General features: G+C 48.0%; 1 protein-coding gene across 2 annotated transcripts in view; it reads left to right on the forward strand.

The window, feature by feature from the left end:
- The window catches only part of PKHD1 (PKHD1 ciliary IPT domain containing fibrocystin/polyductin), a 4,356,595-nt gene that overhangs the window by 140,804 nt on the left and 4,197,401 nt on the right, over positions 1-18,390 (forward strand). For both annotated transcript variants that reach the window (XM_069605754.1, XM_069605755.1), the window contains exon 5: positions 291-390. In XM_069605754.1, coding sequence (XP_069461855.1) covers positions 291-390 — 100 coding nt within the window. The remainder of the gene's footprint in view (positions 1-290; positions 391-18,390) is intronic.

Here is an 18,390-nt window from a genome sequence, read left to right on the forward strand (position 1 = left end):
TGCAGTAATTGATAACACATTAAACATCATTTATGTTTTTCTATATGTGTTTATATTTTGATTACCATCAATGCTTAAAGTATGGTGTGGTCAATAAGAGTTAGACTAAAAAACACACAATGACCAGATATGAGAAACTCAGAAGATGAAAGATGATAAAATCCAAAGATTAACATAACATACCAGATAGGTAACAAGAGAACGTTTTGGGCATTGTCTTGGAGGATGTTTTGATCGGTAAATCAAATAATTGACGGATAATGTGAATTGATCTTTATCTCTTGTTCTAGGCCATCAAAGAATGAGGGTACATACTGGCTAAAGGTGACTTTCAGTGGACCAGCTGTAAACCACTGTGGTGTGCTGTATGACAACAATTGCACTTTTAAGGTAAAACAAAGGACTACCTCCCTGTCATTAAAAAGTAGAAGAGCAGTCAAAGCTGTTTAGTTATCTCGCTAACTCAGTGTGACTGATTACTACTAGTACATATAATAGTGTTAACCTGGAAATAGGCTTTGCATTGCAATATTAGATGATACTGTAAATTTAAAGGGCACATTTTAAAATCATTGTCCGAAGCTATGCCTATTTTTGTGGTACCATTTAATTTGAAGAGCAGATCCATCAAACAAACGTTTTCCATGGGAAACTAAGTGGCTTACAACACACTATAAGATCCTTTGCAATGTCACCCTGGGGTGCAGGAATTGTAGTTCTGTGGCTAACAGGGCAACATTTTGCCAGATAACCACTTATCTGTGAGCAGAGCAGAGGAGTGACTTTAGAATTCTCCACCATTAGAGCTGGAAAAACTAACCTCTAAATTGCTATATTCACAATTCGAAAGGTGAGAAGCTTTCGAGTCGACCACATCGTGGGTGTTTTCTGCAAAGATGATAATGGTGGTCAAAGGAAAGATTCCATTGATATCTTCAGGCTTACAACTGGGCCACTTGGGGTGACTTGGTGGTAAGAAAGTAGGCAATACCAAACCCCAATACTTCTCAACTCATAGTATTTTTATTGTAGTTGTAAGAATACGATTCCTAAATATCATTGCATTGATGTACTGATTTACGTGCCATCATCTCATTGATGTACTGATTTCAGTGCCATCATCTCATTGATGTACTGATTTCAGTGCCATCATCTCATTGATGTACTGATTTCAGTGCCATCATCTCATTGATGTACTGATTTCAGTGCCATCATCTCATTGATGTACTGATTTACGTGCCATCGTCTCATTGATGTACTGATGTCAGTGCTGACAGGCCAGGCGTTGATCTCGTCTATTGAGCTTTCTATGTGGGGATGGAGTACAGTAAAAAATGGATGTGGGGGACAGTACAGGTGTTGTGGGGGTCTCCCCTGCATATATATGCTGTGAAAAGGGGGTAAAAAAAAGGTCAGCATTTTCGACAGGTGAAGTAAACTCAGCGCAGTAATCACATAGACCCAGTCATAACTAATATATTCCAGTCATTCTCATGTCAAAACAAAAACATACAAAGGTTTTATTAGGTAAGAATTAAAGGTAAATATGTCACTATGATGTCCTAAACCATTCCTATGGCACTTGCTGAAGAGTTCTGTTTTTGGAGCTAGCTCCTTGCATCTAGCACATGCTGCTTTTGCAGTGAATTGAGCGCGGAATGGCACTCATGCTGAAGCCCGCTTGCACCAACGGAGCAATATATACATTCAAAAAACAGCGACCATTCTACGAAGGAAAAGGACACCACATACTATAACAGGCTACTTTTCAGCCTATGTTGTTGACCTGATAACCGCAAAGCGTACCATGAATAACCTGAAAAGCAAGCGTGCCTGATCACCTACCTTATTTCCATTAGTAATTTACAGTGTATGTACTTGGGCTCACTCTTAAATAGGACTGTTTGGTGAGTGCTACTTGACCGATGTATGACTCTGTGTTCAAAGTGATTGCGTCATATTCTTACATTATGGAGTTTGATTTGATAGAATATAATCTGTTCGCGTTGGCCTTGGGAAAGCTTGGGAGATGAGCGAAACGAACAATGCGTCGGTAGGGTAAATCAATGAAAGGATGGCACTTACAACAGTAAATCAATAAGATGGTATTCGTAAAAAAAAGATGAAAAATACAATACAAATACTATGAATTGTGACGTATTGGGAGGAGTTTAATATTATGTTTTTTTCTTGGAAAACAGATGAAAAAGAAATAGTGAACAATGGCTGAGCTTGAAAACATCAGTGGATTTGTTTGTTTGACAATTTGTCATTAACAGAATTTTGGTGTGGGAAGCCTGAACATGGATGGCTCTGCGGCCAGGACCACACACATTAAATAATAACACGCAGTCCAACAAAAAATAAAAAAAAAATATTTGGGGAAGTCTGCAACCAGGTCTATTCTTCACAAATCATTCTTATCTCTGAACAATGGAGGAGAATGGTGTGTGTGGGGGGGTGTAGCATTGCATGCTACATCTGGTGATGATGTAGCAAGGAATCTAGAAGAAGAATGCAGGGATGGAATGGAGAGGACAGTGGAGCTGGTGGTTGGAGTAGCTGAAGGACTAATGCTGCTCTGTTCATATCCCCTTATATGCCACTGCTATATTTAAAGAATTGTATAAAAAGGGAATTTTATTTTGTTATATTATTGTATTGCCCCATACTTCACATGGCGACGAGGATCTTTGGTCTGATCAGGCAGAGGATCTAATGCAGCTGAGCAACATTGGAAAGATAGTACAGACTTACGGGCATAACTACGGGCATGTCAGTTAATGAGCTACGTGCCCGCATCATATGAAAGTTCAGCGTGAGCCGCGTTTGAGTAAACGACCCTCGAGAGACATCACGTACGTTGATTGCGTGCAGCCATTTTCTTTGTAGACATCAATTGTTGCCGTAGCAACAGCCGTACAGCGAACCAATATGCGTGTTAATCTGACACGCTAGAAACAGTGAAACATTATGTCACAATGCGGAACGAGCGGCAACTAAGTTAATATATTCAGATATATTCACCCCCACATTCTAAGTCAATATCACATGTCCACACACGCGGAAGTAAGGAACGAACACAAGGAATAAGGATTACTGATCAGCTCCTCATCGTCACAGTATAAAAAAAAAGAAATAAATGGAAATTACTCTCTACTCTGCAACTATAGCAACAATAACAATTTACTATGCCACACAAATAATACTGTTTGACTATTTAACACATAGCATACATTACAGGTGTATTATGGGATATCAAACAAGCATATATAAAGCATTTTAAACATTTTAAACAGCAACTATAAAGGAGGATTGAGAAATACATAGAAACCAGAGCCATTGATTGTAGTGGAGCAGGGGACCACCTACATCCTAGAAACATGTCTATGCAAGGTGCGCCGCCACCAGCTATGTTTTTACCAGAAGTTGAGGAACCGAACCTACTTTGGAAAAGGTGGTTAAAGTCTTTTGAACATTATCCCACTGTACTGTGCGGCACCAACTACAGTGTAGAGAGGAAAAAGTCACTGCTCTTACATTGCTTAGGCCCAGCAGGCCAGGAGAAATATGAAGATTTACCAGACCTAACAGATGAAGGGGATATGAACAAATATGAAAAATGCATTGCAAAATTGAACAAACACTATGAAAAGAAGCTAAGAACTATTCTGGAAAGATACACATTTGGAGAAAGGTCACAAGAAACAGGAAAAAGTGTTGAACAATATATAACTGTTCTAAGGAAACTGGCTAAGAATTGTAAATTTGGACACCAATTGGAAGAGAGATTGAGGGATCAATTTATGTTGGAATTTGGCTGTGTCAAAATTAGACAAAGATTGTGGGTGGAGGATGATCCACCTCTCAATGTAGTGTTACGGATTGCAAAAGAAGTAGAACACATGGAGAATTGTGTAAAGATACTAGAAGATAGAGTAAAAAGCACTACATTGAAAAGGACGTGGATATATTGGATACAACCGAGGACGCTTCACAGCTACTTGTCGACATCAATTCAGTCAAAGAAGCAGAGGAAGGAGCAGAACTTGCTTCAGATGTGACATCCCAGCACACTGGGCCAATAGTCCTGAATGCCCGCCATTCATGTAATATGCAGGAACTGCAATGGAAAAGGTCATTTAGCTAAGTGTTGCAGAATAGATAAAAGCAACATGAATTGGATTGGTGATGAAGGAAATGATGAAGGAGAAGAATGTGTCTTTGCCATCAGTGATAATGATAATGAAGTGGAATTAGAAAGTCCTAAAACCATTATCATGATAAACATCAATCCAGTCAGAATGAGACAGATTCTGGAGCGAAATATACATTGTTACCAGAAACAATATGGAAAAAGATAGGCCCAAAGTGGCTAAATGAACCGGATATTAACCTCAGTGCCTATGGAGGAGTAAAAATCGATATCATAGGTTGGTTCAGAGCCACAATGGCGCTCAAAGATAGGATGACGACTGGAAAAGTTTATGTGTCAAAAAGAGGTGCATCACCGCTACTTAGCTGGACACACCAGACATGGCTCAAAGTACGACTAGATGCCAGTGCAGAAGAATCCATATATGTTGTAGAATCAATCTATCTATTCTGCAACACTTAGCTAAATGACCTTTTCCATTGCAGTTCCTGCATATTACATGTTGTAGAATCAATGGAGACAGATACAGAAAGGATCAAGAAAGAAGTGTTCAGAGATGGAATAGGATGCGTGAAGGGTATCACGCACCATATACAACTTAAAGAAAAGTGCAAACCAGTTGCCCAAATATTGGGAAGTGTTCCTTTGGCCATGGGAGAAGAAGTAAAGAAGGAATTAAAAAAGTTAGAAGAACAAGGGATAATTGAAAGAATTGATGCTGCAGAATGGGTATCGCCAGTAGTTATAGTAAGAAGGAGCTCAGGTAAAGTCAGGGTGTGTATTAATTTGAGAGAGTTGAACAAATATATTATTCCAGAGAGACACCCATTGTCAAATATCCAAGAACTATTATCAACCATGGGATCAGCTAAGGTTTTTTCGACACTAGATCTTACGTCTGCATACCATCAAGTTCTATTGCATAAAGACTCAAGACATCTAACTGCATTCATTACACCTGAGGGATAGTATCAGTACCGAAGGATGCCGTTCGGTCTCATCTCGGCAGCCTCAGTATTTCAAAAAATTATGCACCATATATTTGATGGTGATGAAGGAATAATTTTCTTTCAAGATGACATACTCATATATGCAGATAATCAGCAGTAAGGTGATAGAAGGCTAGAGAAAATATTAAGGAAACTATACAAAGTAGGTAAGAGTCTTAGCAAAGAAAAATCAAAGATTAATAGGAAAGAAATTGAATATTTGGGTCATGTCATATCAAAAGAAGGTATTGCACCCAGACCAGAATTGATGTCGGCAATAGAGGAAATGGCCACTCCTAGTAACAAAGGACAGCTAAGGACATTTTTAGGCATGTCCGAATATTATTCAAAGTATGTGAGGAAATCTGCTGACCACACAGCTGTGTTGAGAGATCTTACGAAGCTCAACAAAAAGTTTGAATGGAATGAAGAGTGTGAAAAATAATTTAAGTACATAAAGAATTCCTTGGGAACAGCACAATCTCTAAAAAACTATGTACGAGGACAACATACAATAATTACAACAGATGCTAGCAACATTGGTCTGGGGCAGTGTTAACACAAGTACTTGAAGGGGAAGATAAAATAATAGCATTTGCTTCTCGTTTATTGAATGGAGCAGACAAGGCGTACGCAACTATAGAAAAGGAAGCATTGGCTATTGTGTGGGCAGTCAAAATATTTAGAAGTTTTGTGTGGGGAATGAGTTTTGAAGTACATACTGACCACAAGCCACTTGTTGAAGTGTTCATGACTAAAGGATTGGATAAGGTATCAGGAGGAATAAGTTGATGGGTTTCCAGGATGCAAGAATTTGATATAGTGATAAAATACATTCCCTGGTGGAAAGAACTACGCTGCAGATTGCCTGTCCAGATTGACAAATTTTCAAGAAGAGGGTGAAGAAGTGGAAGAACAACAAGAGATGATTTGCACGCTTTAAGATACAGCCATTTCCAAAGATTAATGGTTAAAAGAGATGAGCAAGGATGCAAAAATGAAGTTTGTGATGGAAAATATTAACAGAAAAACTGTTCCAATGAGTAAAGTTCAAGAAGCTGAAATTAAAGGGTTTTGGAGTGTCAGAGATGAACTAAGCTGCCAGAATGAATATTTGATGAGGGGAGACAGATTGATTGCACCAGAGAGAGGATAATAGAATTAGGACATGAAGGGCATCAAGGAATCTCCAAAATGAAGAACATGATAAGAAATGCATACTGTGGCCGGGCTGTGATGGACAAATCAAAAGGAGCGTTAGAAATTGTATCCTTTGGAACAGGTCTGACAAGAGTTGTATGCTTGAGAAATATCCTATGGTGATGACTGATATACCGAATAGACCATGGAAGAAAGTGGGTATTGACATTGTTGGCCCGGTGTGGAGTGATGGGTATCAGAAATTTTGTGTTGTAGTGATTGATGTGCTGACTAGATGGGGAGAAGTCAAGATGTTGTCAAATGTTACGACTAGGAGTATCATTGATTTTCTAGAAGAAGTATGTAGTTGTGAAGGTTATCCTGAAGAAATTCTGTTCGACAATGGTTCTCAATTTAAATCCAGGGAAATGGAAGTGTATTTAAAGGGGACGTCCATTACCCATACCACTAGTGCTATTTATCACCCACACACGAATGGCGTTGTGGAAAGATATAACAGAATACTCAAGGATTCCATTAGGTGGGCGTGGTCAAATGGAAAAAATTGGAAGTGGTAAGAATGACTGTTGCAGCACATAGGTTTACTCCACATAGTACGACAATAGTGCCACCTTTTGAGTTGAGTAGAGGCAGGAAACCAACCACCAAGTTATTTCGAGGGTAGATAAGTGATGTACTTGGTATGGAAGTGTCGACTAGTGATGTTGAAGTTAATATCAGGAAGAGGCAAAGTAATAACAAATCATGGCATGATAATAGGACTTTCAAGGTCAATAAAGGGCCCTATATAGGATATTATGTGAGGATTAAACTACTAGAGGCATTGAGGATGAAATGAAGTGGTCAAATCCTATTAAAGTAATTGAAGTCTTCAAGCATGCTGTGAGAACGCATGATGGGAGAGTGCGGAACAATGGTCGAGTAATGGTGATGTAAAATAATGGTAATGTTAAAGATTTGGAAGGTGTGGATGTGGATGTAGATGAGAAGGTGATGAGTAACTATGTATTCTTACTATTAAATCCAACACATATATCAGTTACAGCACAATCTGCAAGATCGAGGTTTGAAATAAATTATCAGAGACCTCGTCACTTGATGGACTTTAGTGAATGAGGAAGATCTTGTGGAAGAAAGGGGATGTGTAGTATTGCATGCTACATCTGGTGATGATGTAGCAAGGAATCTAGAAGAAGAATGCGGGGATGGAATGGAGAGGACAGTGGAGCTGGCGGTTGGAGTAGCTGAAGGACTCGCTTAATGCTGCTCCTTTCATATCCCCTTATATGCTACTGTTATATGTAAATAATAATAACAAAATAAAGTGCCCTTTTTCTACAATTCTTTAATGTATTGCGCCATACTTCAGAGGGTGGGGGGAGAAGGCGCTTCCCTGGTGGCTTGATTAAAATAAAAAAAGGCAACAAGATGAACATTTGTTTATATTTGTCACTGGTTGTGTAACAGGTATCGTTTGGTATTTTAATTTTGAAATATATCCAATAACACATTTCATTATGGGGATGTGCTGGCTTTGAGACCTAGACTTGTAACAATTTGGACTAGGCTGGGTGTGTCTTGCAAGTAGCAACATCCCCATGCATTCCCTTGCACTGCCCCGCCATCCACCTACCCTCCAACAAAGGTAATATCTCCTGCATCCCTGGATCACTGTCTTCTAGAAATGTTTTAGTATGGCGACAACACATTCAGTTTAAGACCGTATTTTTCCATAGGGTCTTTAATGTTACATACAAGCAGGCAGTGGCAACACATGTGCTCACATATTACATTTGCAGGCCGATTCATGGAATTAATGTGCACTGAAAATTCCGGCGCAGAGGTGCCAAAACGTGCGATTCGCAGTAAAAGTGCAAAAATCGCAGTGCAACTGCGAAAATTGCAGGGAAACCAGCGCACATTGATTCATGGAAGTCCGTGCGCGGGAAAAATATTGGCTGTGCGCTGAAAACGTGCGCGGCGCACGCCGGCACACAGGTCATCCAACGGCCTGCGCTACGGCCGCTGCGAAATCGCACATAGCTTGGCGCACGATAGAAAAGTAGGAAGAACACGGGGCGTAACACTCGGAATGGGGAACAACGCGTGAAAATATGGGCGTCACGGGGGAAGTACAGGAGGCAAGTGCGCGGAACGCCCACACGCTCGCCCCCAACTCGTATTCATGGAATCGAATAGGGCAAACCAGCGCACAGTCAAAGACGCGCACAGGGCCAAAGAAGTCCGCCACAAGAAAGCAGACGGTAGCGCCCTGCGCCTGACATAAATGTGCGCCAAAATGTGCACTAACAAAAAGCACCTATATACAGCTATGATGAATGATCCATACTGTGGCCCTCTACGACAAATGAGGTGCAAAGGGGTACCGACAAACACAGACACCCGCTTTGTGAAAAATAGCGTGTGCGTGTATTACGGGGTGCGCAGGAACTTCCACACGCGATTGGCGAGGGAACGTGTATTCCTGGGTGTGCGGGAAGTTTCACACACAATTTCAGCAGGGTACGTGTATTCCAAGGTGCGCGGGAAGTTTCACACGCAAATTCTCAGGGTACGTGTAATTCGGTGTGCGCGTGAAGTTCCACACGCGATTTTAGCACGGTACGTGTACTCCGGGTGCGCGTGAAATTCCACACGCAAATCCAGCAGCCTACGTGTATTACGGGGGTGCCGGGGAGTCCTACACATGAATTGGCCGTGTGGGTCCTCCCAGCTGTCCCCTCTACACAAAAGGGTACCGACAAACACGGACACCCGCTGTGTGAAAAATAGCGTGTGCGTGTATTACGGGGTGTGCTGGAACTTCCACACGCGATTGGCGAGGGAACGTGTATTCCTCGGTGCGCGGGAAGTTTCACACGCAATTTCAGCAGGGTACGTGTATTCCAAGGTGCGCGGGAAGTTTCACATGCAAATTCTCAGGGTACGTGTATTTCGGTGTGCGCGTGAAGTTCCACACGTGATTTTAGCAGGGTACGTGTACTCCGGGTGCGCGTGAAATTCCACACGCAAATCCAGCAGCCTACGTGTATTTCGGGGGTGCCGGGGAGTCCTACACATGAATTGGCCGTGTGGGTCCTCCCAGCTGTCCCCTCTACACCCTCCATGGCACCTGTAGGCGGGCCACACCACAGGGGACTACCCTGCACCCCTGCACATGTCCAGCAGGCAGCCCATCCACCATGGCCATGCCCCCCAGCCAACCCACGTGTCAACTTGCACTACTGCCCACCAACTCATGTCCCCCTGCACCCCCACCCCCCTGCATCCAGGGGCCCCCTCCACCAGGCCCCCACTCGTGTCTCACTGCTCCCCCACCCCCCTGCATCCAGGGGCACCATCCACCAGGCCCCCACTCCTGTCTCCCTGCACCCCCACCCCCCTGCATCCAGGGGCACCCTCCACCAGGCCCCCACTCCTGTATCCCTGCACCCCCACCCCCCTGCATCCAGGGGCACCCTCCACCAGGCCCCCGCTCATGTATCCCTGCACCCCCACCCCCTGCATCCAGGGGCACCCTCCACCAGGCCCCCACTCATGTCCAACTCATGTCCCCCTGCACCCCCACCCCCCAGCATCCAGGTGCACCCTCCACCAGGCCCCCACTCCTGTCTCCCTGCACCCCCAACCCCCTGCATCCAGGGACACCCTCCAACAGGCCCCACTCATGTCCAACTCATGTCCCCCTGCACCCCCACCCCCATGCATCCCCAGGCCCCCACTCCTGTCTCCCTGCACCCCCACCCCCCTGCATCCAGGGGCACCCTCCACCAGGCCCCCACTCATGTCTCCCTGCACCCCCACCCCCCTGCATCCAGGGGCACCCTCCACCAGGCCCCCACTCATATATCCCTGCACCCCCACCCCCCTACATCCAGGGGCACCCTCCACCAGGCCCCCACTCATGTCCAACTCATGTCCCCCTGCACCCTGACCCCCCAGCATCCAGGGGCAACCTCCACCAGGCCCCCACTCATGTCCAATTCATGTCCCCCTGCACTCCCACCCCCCTGCATCCAGGGGCACCCTCCACAAGGCCCCCACTCCTGTCTCCCTGCACCCCCACCCCCCTGCATCCAGGGGCACCTTTCAACCAGGCCCCCCCTCATGTCCAACTCATGTCCCCTTGCACCCCCACCCCCCAGAATCCAGGGGCACCCTCCACAAGGCCCCACTCATGTCCAACTCATGTCCCCCTGCACCCCCACTCCCCGGCATCCAGGGGCACCCTCCTCCAGGTCCCCACTCATGTCTCCTGCCCCCCCACCCCCAGCAGTGCGATTTGCCTGGGTACGTGTATTTCAGGGGTGCGCGGGTAGTCTTACATGCGATTTCTTCAGGGTACGTGTATTTTGTGTCCGCGTGAACTTCCACATGCGATATCAGCAGGGTACGTGTATTACTTGTGTCGCGTGAACTTCCACAGGTGACTGGGCCTGTGAGAGCGTGTCACGTGTATTCCTGGAGTGGGCGGGAAGATTTACACGGTCGCCTACAACGCACCCAAAAAAAAGGTCCAATCCGGAAACACGGTGCACGTCCTGCGCAACATAAAAGAGTGCGCAAACACCAAACAAGCTCAGACGCAAGGATGAATATACCGTTCGTAGCAGCAGTGGCCATGGGATACCGCAGGAGGAGGAGGAGGATAGTCAGGGCCAGAATCTTCACACCCAGAACCAGCCTATTTGGTATGCCTGATGACCAGGTGTATTTGAGGTACAGGTTTCCACCACACATAATACTCAACCTGATCAGTGAGTGGGAGGATGACCTCACATAACCCACCCTGTGCTCCCATGCACTCAGCCCTCTGGAGAAGGTCCTCAATGTACTGCACTTCTTGGCTAGCGGATCATTTCAGCAGACAAGTGCCATAGTGGGGGGGGTGTCACAGGCCACGCAGTCACAGTGTCTACACCAGGTGTTGGCCATCATCACTGCATGCCCATCAGTCCGCAGGCACATATACCTGCTCAGAACACCTGCAGAAAGGCAGGCTGTCAGCCAGGATTTCTACAGGGTGGCACAATTCCCCAAAGTGCTAGGTGCCATTGATTGCACTACTACGTGGCTCTACGTCCCCCCAGGGCATCTGAGCACATCTATAGAAACCGCAAGCACTGGCATTCCATCAACGTCCAGGTAGTATGTGATGCCAAGGGAATCATCACCTCAGTATATGCCAACTATCCAGGGTCCAACCACGACAGCTTCATTTACAGGATGTCAACCCTAAACCTGGACATGGAAGATGGGCGGCATGGCGATGCATGGCTGCTTGGTGAGTATAAATGCCACAGCACACGGATGCATGACAGATACAGAGTAATGTCACAACCCCACTAATGATCCCCATCACCACCTCCCCAGGGGACAGTGCCTACCCTCTTAGAACCCACATGATGACGCCAATTCGGAACACCATCACGCCTCCCGAGGTAATATACAACACAGCCCATATTGCAACCTGGGGCATAGTGGAGTGCACATTCGGAGTGCTCAAGTCACGCTTTCGCTCCCTTGACCGTTCTGGCGGCCAGCTGTTATACGCTCCCCCAGTAGTGTGCAGGATCATAGTGGCAGCATGTGTCCTGCACAATGTTGCAACACGCCGGGGCCTGGCTGTGGACATGGTGGTGCCCCCACATCCCCAACCACATGCACGCCCGCTGCGCATGGGAGGGGAAAGGGCACGGGGTGAGGCAGCCCGTACGCAGCTGGTGGCTAATTACTTTACATAGAAATCACACCCCTGTGGAGTGCACACAGCCCTGGCACATACAATCTGACAATTAATGATGACTCAATATGACAATTCTGATGAATTAAGGGACAGTCAACTGTCAGAACCATAGCAGCCTGAGATTTTTCACCTGGAAGTGTCACAATGTGTGCATCCCTACCTACACAAACACCACCAATGCAGTGTCATCAAAAGACACACTTCTATGCTGCAAAAATGAATACCCACTTGCAAAATACAACATGAGAACAGTGCCATGTCACCCAACCCCTCCCCGGCACCGCCACACAACACACCATGGCATGTCATGCTATGTGAGAGCAAACAAATTAATCCCCAAAACATGACACAAGTGTCACCAACTACAGTGTCCCTAATGGAAACTGGCCACACATGAAATGCTCACAGTAATGCAGGACCAACAACACACATGACCAAATATTTACCAATAATACTAATCACCTACACAACCTCCAACCGACCATAAACATGACAGTATGGACTTTAAAACTTGGTAGCCTCACTACCTGATAATGCCAGCACTTGGAACACTTCCAACTGTACAGTGTTAGCGCCACGCAAAAGTGTAGGTGCACTGCTTACAACATGGACTACATTTCCAAAGTAGACCGCCTTGTGAAGACATGAGAAATGTACCTGCAAATTAGGAGGATGAGATGGATGCAGAGGCACATTTCAATACACCATGCAGTGTACAATACAACAACAATATGCACTAGGAATGTATACATAGTATTGACTACAGACTGCCCACACATCAAATGGGAGTCCAACGTCACTGTGTAAGTCAATGTCACTTGGGCACACCCTTTGCAAGCCCATGGAAACGGGAAGCAGGAGGGGTGTGTGTCACACAAACCCAAGCATCTGACCCAAATTCAGGACAAGCCTGCATGTGCCCAGCCACAATACAGCGTATGCCCACAGGAGCCACACAAGGCAACACACTGTCCAAAAAATCAAAAATCAAAAATCAAAAATGGCCATTAATGGGCCAGGAGGGGTGGGGGAGGCCACCCAGGAGGTCCGAGGACAGGGTGCACACCAAAACCCACCTGTATGGATCTTGCGAAAAAAAAACACCTCCATGGGCTCATGGCCTGCACGGCTATCCTATTGTGGGAGAATCACTGCTGTTGCTCTCCTCACCCTCTGCAGCTGCATCAGGAGGTATTGGCACTATGGAAGGCAGCCCACACAAAGCCCTAGTCTGGTCCTCCATGGCAGCAAGCATGCGGGTGTGGGAGGTCTGGTTCTGGAGGATAATCATGCGGAGGTCCCCATGCAACAACTCACAGGATGCCCGGACCTCCTCCCTAGTTGCCTGCATCTCAGCTGAGAGCGTACGTGTGAGCCGCTCCAGTTGCTGTTCTGTCCTGAAGCCTCAAGCTCAACCAGAGTTACCCTGAGCTGACGGAGTTCCACCCTCAGGGCTTCCCTGTGGCCCTCTGACTCAATAGAAATGGCTTCCCGCAGAGTCTCCAGTGCCGCCCGCCTGTCCCTGTTGAACGCCAACATGTCCTCCCTGTGTAACTGGCAAATGGAGTCTGTTGCCTGCTGTAGTTGTTCAATCAGCCTTTCTTGGGGGACAATGGAAGTGGCCACCCTATCCATGGCCTGAGCCATCATCTCAGTTGATGCTGCCTGTTGGTTTGCCATACCGTATATGGATTTCTCTCATGCGGTATTGCTAGGTGGCTGCAGGACTGCATTCCCCCTCTGATCTGCTGGCCCAGGAACAGGATCAGATGTAGCGGAGTGTGACCCTGCATCCGTAACCACCAAAGGTGGACCTACCAACACTGACATCCCCATTGAGGGTTCTACCCCTGGTGCAGGTGGGTTGGACAGTACAGAATCCCTCCCAGAAACACTTACCTGCGACGGCACATAGGTCTCATCATCCGAATCGACACCTGAATAGAGCTCGGGGGAGGTGCACCCAGAGACACCCCTTGAGATGATGGTCTCCAGCAAGTGTGGATTCTCACCCACCACCACACCACGTCCCTCACTGGTGCCCGGTCGGGCCTGAGACCCCTCCTGGGTCTGCACCATCTCCACAACCCCAGCAGTATCAAGTGCGTCATCCCCTGCAAAGACGTGAAAGAAAAGAAATGGGAACAGGCATTAGCACCATGGCACACAATTAGGGCTGAGAAGCAAAAGAAACAGTACTTCATTGACACATGTCCCACATGACTATAACCCTCCCATGCATGCACTGTCACTGCGTATGAAGGGGAGGCAAATGGCACACATTGATGACACCAAGATGGAAGACCAACAAATTTGCTGCATGCTGGCTAGCAGTGCCATCACACATTGGCCTGTGATTGGCATGTCCAATACACATACATGACACATGCCATCACACAGATGGCATGTACCCTAGCCATGTCACACATGTGACAATAGGACTGAGAAATGCCTACTCAAAATGGTGGAATGCAGACAAGCAGCCTGAATGAACACAGAATAATATGCAACTATGTTGTGGCAAGATGACACTTCAAGGGCAACTGGCGTGAGGTTGGGCTGAATGTCTACTGTTGCCAGAAGGGATACTGCAACACCCAAATCCTGGTGCACAGAATGTATTGGATGAAGCACATGGGTGACCCAAACCACTCAGGCACACGCCCCCTCACCTGGCACTCAATCAGAAGCACTCACACACACACACCATGCACATGGATGACACACACATGCATGTGCACTCACTGGACAATGCCTCGTAATCTGGCAGGTCTCCCACGCCTTGGATCTGTTCCTCCGTGACGTAGGTCCCATCAACATACTCATGTGGAGTGAGTTCTATGTCCTCTGCTGGAGACCCACCTCTAGTCACTAGAGTTGCGGCATGAATTGAGGCCAGCTTTTTCTTTGCCCTGCGCTTCAGGTCATTCCAGCACTTGTAGCAATCATTAGTTGTGCGCCTCACAAATCCAAGGGCACTTATGTGGTCCGCGATGGTCTGCCAGTGTGCCTGACGTTGTGCAGGTCTTGTCTTGCATCCTTCAGTAATCACCATTTCGCTGTCATGTGCGGACACATACTCCACAAGTGCATCAAGTTCGGCCTGATTGAAGATGGGCTTCCTTGGTGGGCCGGACTGTGTAGCCGTATCTGGGGCATCAGCCTGTACTGGACGAGCACTCTTCCTCTTCCGCTTGGAAGGTGGTGGTGATACTGAGTGTCCTACGCCACTCTGGACACTAGGGGCAGGAGCCCCGGTGGAATGTGGACTAGGAGTGTGGGAATGAACACTCACCATGGGACTTGGTGCAGGCATTAGCTGAAGTGTGATGTAGTCAGGGGGAACGTCAGCAGGATGGACTAGGACCGACACTGTCCTGGATGGGAGACTCAGAGCTGGGGTGAATGGAGCCGCAGCTGCCCCTGCAGCCTTCCCACCCTGCCTACTCGGGCCAGCAGATGACATAGCTGCCCCTGATCCACGTGGGCTGGTGACACCAATGTGCACCGCCACACGTGGCCTAGACCTGCTGACCTGGAAGTCAGTCATGGAGTCACCCTGTGCCAGGTCTGGTGCCACAATGGGCTGGTCCAACAAGGGCTGAGCAGGGATGGTGTCAGCCACGTTACCCTCAACCAGGGGTGGAGGCATGGGTGTCCCTGACTGGTCACCCACACATGGGGGCTAGGGGCACCCTGCAAGTCCCGGCCATGTCCCCTACCGTATCCACAACGGCCACCTCTTGTGGCTCGCCCACCTTTGCCACCCTTACCGCGTGCTCGCCTCCCAACCATGGCACTGATGTTGTTGTGCGTATGGGAGTTGCAGTAAAGTATTGTCCTGGGCAATTGGGGGTCGAAGGGGTAGGGTACTAGATGGAATTCATAACCTAGTGCTCTAGCAAGGCTGTATGTGACCCCTGGTGGAAGATGACGGGTCACGCAACGCACAGGCACCCCAAAAAAGGGAGATAATGTCCACGCAACCCCTCCTAGACCACGTGCTTGGAAAAATAAATCTGCACTACGCTGTGGCACCCAGAAACACAAAAATGAACATATGCGTGTCACACGCAGCCTAGACAGACCTCTGAAGGGGTAGGCAACACACAGGGCAAGCACAGATGTGAAATACGTGCGCGACTCACCGTCTTCTAGGAAAAATCGCGTGAAAAATACGCACGTGTGTGCGTTGGCAACACCCCCGCCAAAAGAAGAAATGTACGCTTTATGAGGAGACAGGACAACAGGAAAAGTGAACGCTGTTTGAGGAAACAGGCCCAGGAAAAAGACAAGAAGAGAAAAAGCTGTCAGAGGTAACAGGGAGTACGAACTTGGAACGCTGTGAAGTAAATCGCGTGTGAACCGACAAGAAGTACAGATTTCACCCACTCGCTCTCCACGAAAAGCACGTACAAGGAAATGGCATTCTACACGTACCTTTTAAACATGCCCACACGTCCAGCGTCACTTCCGCGTGTACGCGCTAAGGCCCCATCCTCCAATTACACGAGCTGACACTCTGACGTGCAGTCATTGGATGTGTAACATGCACCGTGTACAGGGAAACGCCCGTGCACGCATGTCACAGACGCGCATATATGCGCTGGTGGCCTTTGGGCTAATGAATTCGCGTACGTGTGCTGACGCGCTTACGCGCTAAGGCCCTTTCCACGAATTACACACAGACGTGCTGGATTTTCACGTCCAAATCACTCCGTATCAAGCTGGCCACGCGTAAGCACACGGAAGACCACGCTCCTGCCCAGAAGGCCGAATTACTGCCCCCCAGAGCTCCGAGCACGCTCCCACCTGCCATTTGCTGCTGCATGATTGCCTGCTGCCCACGTGCCCTGCCATTTGCTGCCTGCACATCAGCCAGGGGTGCTGTTGCTGTGACCACCCCTGCCGGAACCGAAGACTCCCGACTGGGATTCCATCGCTCCACAGACCAGCCCCAGGACCCAGTTGCCCACCCACTCCTGCCTCTGGGGTTGTCATGTCTGGCACTGCAAAATCTGGCACCACTGACAACCCCCGGCCAGAGAGGCAGAGGGGCACCAGCATCACTGCCACCGAAGTTGGTGTCCTGGTGGAGCAAGTCCTGGGGCAGTATGATGCCCTCTTCGGAAGTTTGCGCACCGACAAGGAAGGACGGACTCGGATCTGAACGGACATCGTGACTGCCATCAACGCGGAGGGGGTGGCAGTCTGACTATTCCATCATGTCAAGAAGCGCTGGGAGGACTTCAGGTCCGGGACCCTCAACAAGGCCCGGCGCCTTTTGAAGGCAGCGGATGCTAAGGGGCGCCGGGGCCACTTGTCGGATGATCAGATGAGGGTCCTGGAACGCATATCCCCAGCGCTCCATGTCCAGGTCCTTGAGAGGCAGACCCGTCTGGAGTCGAGCGGTAAGTGTACATGCATCATGATTGTGAGCTGTGCTTGTGGTGATGTGCCAGTAGTGTGCAGGTTGCACATGTGTTTTTATGGGGCCAAGTATGGGGGGGTTACAGGGCCGTGAGGCTACCACATGCAAGGGCTGTCATGTGTGAGACATGGATGGTGCTTGTGTATGTAGGCTTGCATGCCAAATGCGGATGTGTGGGCACACATGTTTGGATGAATGTGTATGTAAGTAGGCATGTTCGTGATGTCACACATGGATGTTGTTTTCAGCTGCATGTATCAGCACTGTGTACATGTGCATGTGTGTGTATTTGACAAGGGTGCAACAGTGACGCAACATGGATGCATGTGATAGCGGGATGTGGAAGCCTGATTGGCAGATGTGACATGGATGCCAATCTGAACACTGCGACAGTTGGCAGAGGTGTACACATGCATTCAAGTGTGGTGGTGTGTGTGCATGTGTAGTGCACTCCCTGTGTTGCATGTGATGTCTGGCTCACCTTTGCCTGCTCATGCTTTTGTATGTGTATTGATGGTGCTGGCTGTTGCGATATGGCTGTGGTATGGCTTATGTGTGTGAGTTGAAATGGCATGTGTGTTGGCGATTGTGATGCCATGTCTGAGGTTTGCCAATGCCACTCATGTACAACTGTCATGTGTGTATGTGTCCATTGTACAGTGCCCTGATGCCTGTGTTTTATTCCTCCCTGTCACAGCGTCAACTGATGAAGAGGGCGGATAAGGTGCTGTGGAGCAGAGCGGTGGGGATCGCACCGCCAGCCGGAGACGCATGGCCCGGCTCCCCTCCCAGGTTGTGATCTCGTCGGGGAGTGAGGAGTCCGGTGCCGCATCCCAGGCCGCAGCTGCCGGGGGGAGGTCCAAGAGGCGGAGGTCAGAGTTGGACT

Source organism: Ambystoma mexicanum, chromosome 4p (genome assembly GCF_040938575.1).
Source record: "Ambystoma mexicanum isolate Mex_15411 chromosome 4p, UKY_AmexF1_1, whole genome shotgun sequence".
Taxonomy (NCBI): Eukaryota; Metazoa; Chordata; class Amphibia; order Caudata; family Ambystomatidae; genus Ambystoma; species Ambystoma mexicanum.